The sequence below is a fragment of the Camelina sativa genome, chromosome 3, assembly GCF_000633955.1.
Source record: "Camelina sativa cultivar DH55 chromosome 3, Cs, whole genome shotgun sequence".
Lineage (NCBI taxonomy): Eukaryota > Viridiplantae > Streptophyta > Magnoliopsida > Brassicales > Brassicaceae > Camelina > Camelina sativa.
This window is the reverse complement of record NC_025687.1, coordinates 12,744,798-12,749,694: the sequence shown is the minus strand read 5'-3', so window position 1 is coordinate 12,749,694 and position 4,897 is coordinate 12,744,798. Positions and strand designations below refer to the sequence as shown.

Sequence of the window (4,897 nt, the reverse complement as noted above, 5' to 3'; positions counted from 1 at the left end):
CTTTCACACCGGGACGGTGTGAAGTAAGTCCGGGGGAGGGATGTCTCCTAGTTACTAATGACGTTTTCTTTGGTTGTTTCTTTTGATTTTCCTTTTATTTGAGTCAGTTTGTCGTGTCTTCAAAAAACGGTTCCTAAAAAAAAAAAAAAACGAAAAAAATTGGGAAACTATGATCATTTCTAGGAATCTTTTGCTTTGAACTAACACTCTTATGATTGCTTTTGTACCTCTGATTTGGAATGAAGCTTGGAATGAACATGAGCAGTCTCAACACGCCCCAAAAGACACTCGCCAAGGAGAACACTAAGTTGAACCAGAAGTTGTCTCAAGCTTTGACATGACTTAACCGGACTTAATTGCTTACCTTGGGGCTTGGTATACATCGGACAAGACTCCTCCCTTCAAGCCTTACAAGACATGCAACTCCTCACAAAGTTTGCTTCCCCTCTCTCTTCCCTTCAGTACTCAGTAAAAAAAAAAAAGAAAGAAGAAAAGGATATAGGTAATAAAAGAAGTGAACCGAGGGTTGTGCGTAAACCCGTGCATCTTTCGGTACTCATNTCTTATTTTTTGTTGTTGGAAGTCCCTTTTTCTTGGCTTTGCTTTCACACCGGGACGGTGTGAAGTAAGTCCGGGGGAGGGATGTCTCCTAGTTACTAATGACGTTTTCTTTGGTTGTTTCTTTTGATTTTCCTTTTATTTGAGTCAGTTTGTCGTGTCTTCAAAAAACGGTTCCTAAAAAAAAAAAAAAACGAAAAAAATTGGGAAACTATGATCATTTCTAGGAATCTTTTACTTTGAACTAACACTCTTATGATTACTTTTGTACCTCTGATTTGGAATGAAGCTTGGAATGAACATGAGCAGTCTCAACATGCCCCAAAAGACACTCGCAAAGGAGAACACTAAGTTGAACCAGAAGTTGTCTCAAGCTTTGACATGACTTAACCGGACTTAATTGCTTACCTTGGGGCTTGGTATACATCGGACAAGACTCCTCCCTTCAAGCCTTACAAGACATGCAACTCCTCACAAAGTTTGCTTCCCCTCTCTCTTCCCTTCAGTACTCAGTAAAAAAAAAAAAGAAAGAAGAAAAGGATATAGGTAATAAAAGAAGTGAACCGAGGGTTGTGCGTAAACCCGTGCATCTTTCGGTACTCATGGAAACCTGTCCACCAGAAAAGAGCAAAGGATTGATAAAAAAAATAAAATGATACCCTAGAAAATTAGGGAGAAATCAATCCTTTGGAAGTGAGAAAAGAGAGAGGAAAGGGAGCATAAGAGGAAGTCTTGGGAATTAAAAGGTTGAAGGAGTCAAAAAGTTCAATGATCGATACTCCCATGGTAAGACCGCACTCTTTTACTAATCTGATGTAGAGAGACAACGATGGGGAGACTGAAGGTTCTCTAAGGCCGTGGAGTTCAGAGTAGGGAGTGTTGATCCTAATCATGGGCAAAGTACAGAAGGTAGTTCTTGATTTGATGTGATGAAGAGTGCAAAGAAGAGGGTCCAAAGAATATGTGAGTTTCCACTTTCAAACCTTTTCTCTGTTCTTGAGTTTTTGTCTGTTCTTGCTTGAGGACAAGCAAAGATTCAAGTCCGGGGGAATTGATGTGTCTGCATTTTATAGGGTTTTAACTATAGTTTTTAGGATTGTTTTGAGTCTTTTCTTAGGTCCAAGTGTGCTTTTAGAGTCCTTTTTGTCTTTTGTGAGTCTTTACAGGTTCTAGGTGACTTTGGAAGGAATCTGAGCGTTTTGGGGATGGAAATATGCATCTGGAGCTTAATTGGTTGAAGTCTGATCGAGCTAGAAGGCAGATGAAGTAAGAGCAGAAATTCATTCCGGATCGACTGATCCTTTCGGGATCGACCAGTCCCCGTCCCCGACGCAATCTTTCCTTTTCTGGTTTAAACCGACTTTTTAGGGATTTATTTTACTATTTAACCACGGGGCTCGACCCCTAGAAAGAAAACCTTTACTCTACGCCGTTTTTGAGCACTTGTAAGCTTGGGAGAAGATCTCTAATCCTTTCTAACCCTTTGGAGAAGAATTCTGAACCCTATTATCTCTTTTTGCAATTCAAACATGTTTTCTTCATATTTGATTTGTGATTGTTTCTGTTCGATGTCTGAGTAGTCTCTCCGTTGGGTTTCGGGTTTCAAAAGGGGGTTTTATGATTTATTGATTTAGGTTGTTAGATTTGGGATTGATCTCTTGTGTTCTTCATCTATTGTTGTTTTTATTGCTTAAACTAGATTAGCTACCTAGTTTATGATCTTAGGTTTAATTCATCTAGGCATCAAAAGTGTTGTTGAATTACTTGAAAGAACATAGGTGAGCAAGGTGATCCTCAGCCAACGACAGTTGAAGTTGGGGCACCTTGTGAACAAATCAAACTTGAACTTATTGCTTGCTAGGATTGTTTAGATTCAAACGACGGTTTAGGATTCATTCAATTCCTTGCATAGAAAACTAATGCTGCGACAGTAGGTTAGTTTTATATTTGAGATTTGAGTTCAAGAGCGGTTCCTAAAGCTATCCTAATCCATCACCCAATTTCGTAATCATAACCCTTGATTGATTCCCTGCGCCCAATACTTTCTTTTAAATTTACAAACTCTTATTTATTTTCTGTTTTAATTCTGTTACTTGCAAAACAAACTTCCTCTTTGCTTTAGCTATACTCGGTCTATATAATTTCATAGTGTATCGTTTGGTCTCTGTGGATTCGACCCTGAAGTACTACGACGACACCACTAGATCGTGGTTGAGTGTGCTTTGGATTATTGATTTAACTCTAGATCAGTGCCGTTCATGGACCACTGCCCGACCCAAGTGGGTAGGATAAAGGTGCGAGGAAGGTAAAACACGTTTTTATTTTTATTGTTGTTGTTGAAATCAATTCTATTTTATCATTCAAAAATAAATAATACATTGCAGTATTGCACTAATAATAGTGGCAACTTCATAATACGGGTTGAATCCGTTATTGTTGTTTTGCAACACCGAAGGTCAAGGTAGAATGGTAGATGCAAGAAGAATGGGAGGTGTCATGTAACGAGAAAGAGGAAGTAGATCAAAGCAAAACGAGACAGTGCCCTGAACTCCCGAAATTGATTGGAGGGGGGGGAATGACTCACCACATCGTATAGCCTTTTGACTTGGACATCCATCAACTGATCAAAGTAATCTAATAGTGAGTAGCAGAGTTTTCTGAGACAAATAAATAGGTAGGTGAACCGTGAACGTAGCTGAACAAGTTGACGTCTTCTCTAGCTAACAGCAAATTAAACTCCGTTTGACCTTTGTCAACTATTCTTGACCGGTTGTGATCCTGTAGATAATTGGGGTCAGTGACTAAAACACACAATTTTTTCTTAATAGACACCATCTTTTATCACTGACAGATTGATCGATCTTCGATCACACACTCTTTTTTGTTCCTACTACATGTCGTAAATTCCTAAGAACTTGTATCATATGCACTATACTAAGTGCACCAGTGTTATATATATATTTTTTAATTTATCTGTTACTTTTTAAAAGTAAAACAGTACTATATATCTATTAATGATATTGCCAATTTATCTACAAAAGATATGCACAAAATAATCCAAATTAAAGCTATTTGATATATTATTTAGCCCCTCAGCCCTTAATGTAAGTAAAAACATATATATCCTCAAGTCTCATTACTAACAATAAATGGATCAAAGCTGGTCTATCCTGGCATACTTCTTCTTTCTAATCAGGACGACCAACTTTGCTCCACCATAAAAACCGAAACTTTCAAATAGACCAAAACCAAAAAAAGTTGAAAGAACTAATATACTCCACCTTCAACATTTCTTCCTTTTTCTACCCACCAAATCCGATAAATGTACTCATAGTCCTACGGTTTGACGTCAACTAAGTCCACGGCTAAGTTCCGCCCCCAAAACCAGGTGGCGTTGGCCAAAACCCGCTACCAACACCGCCTCCTCCGTCCCCACCATCTCCAGTAACATAAGTCATGCATGATAACGGAACGAGACATAGTCCACGGCTTCTTAGATCCCTCGTCTCTTCCTCATCCCCTTCTTGTGGCTGTGAGCCCTAATTAATTTATAATAAGTAAATTTAGTTTGTGGACTAAAAATATAATAGGAGTGATTATCTTTCTTGAAAAACTAGTAAATGAGTTATAGGTTCTCTTAGTATATACCAGCTGGGAGGCTTTTGCGGGTCGGCTCCTAGATGCTCTCATGTAGGGGACGCTTAAAGTCTGTCCATCAAAAACAAATTATTTGACATTTGAGTCATAAAAATTATCAACATAATATAAAATGATGACCATAATCATTAGCTCTTATATAAACTTATGTCCATTTTTTGAAGTTATTATTAAAGAAATGGGAGAAAGGTACTTAATTACTACGTAGTGCGCCTAAGATGTTATATATATATGATAAGATAATTAAGATAAATTCTAACCAAACCCTTGCTTTAAAGGCAAGCGAAACCCTATGGAACTAATTAAATATAAGCTCTCATAAGTTAGCCCATACTCCATACTTTTTAAAAGTTTTGATTATTTCAGTTTATGTCAAATTCCTTAATATATAATATTGTATTTAGTAATAATTGATAAAAAGTTGGGAATATTTGACAAACGGGACGACAACTGACGAGGATCAATCGTCTAGGACTACCATGGAATTGCTTATATCTAAACTATTCTCCGAAGGTACCACTCCAACATCATTCTTTGAATTACATGTTTTCATTTTTTCCTATATGTACACATAGTTATACGGTGGATAGGATTGTACGGTTGTGAATGACATGCATGTAATTTTTTTTTTTTTTTTTTTTTTTTTTTTTTTTTTTTTTTTTTTTTTTTTTTTTTTTTTTTT

The 4,897-nt window shown here is 37.2% G+C and overlaps 1 protein-coding gene across 1 annotated transcript in view; it reads right to left on the bottom strand.

The window, feature by feature from the left end:
• Positions 3,664 to 4,897, bottom strand: part of LOC104778905 (transcription factor bHLH110-like) — a 5,377-nt gene continuing 4,143 nt past the window's right edge. Inside the window, exons 5-6 of the mRNA XM_019240053.1 lie at positions 4,207 to 4,279; positions 3,664 to 4,097 (exon numbers count right to left, since the gene is read on the bottom strand). Of these exons, the coding sequence (XP_019095598.1) occupies positions 3,924 to 4,097; positions 4,207 to 4,279 (247 nt within the window). The 3' untranslated portion in view covers positions 3,664 to 3,923. The remainder of the gene's footprint in view (positions 4,098 to 4,206; positions 4,280 to 4,897) is intronic.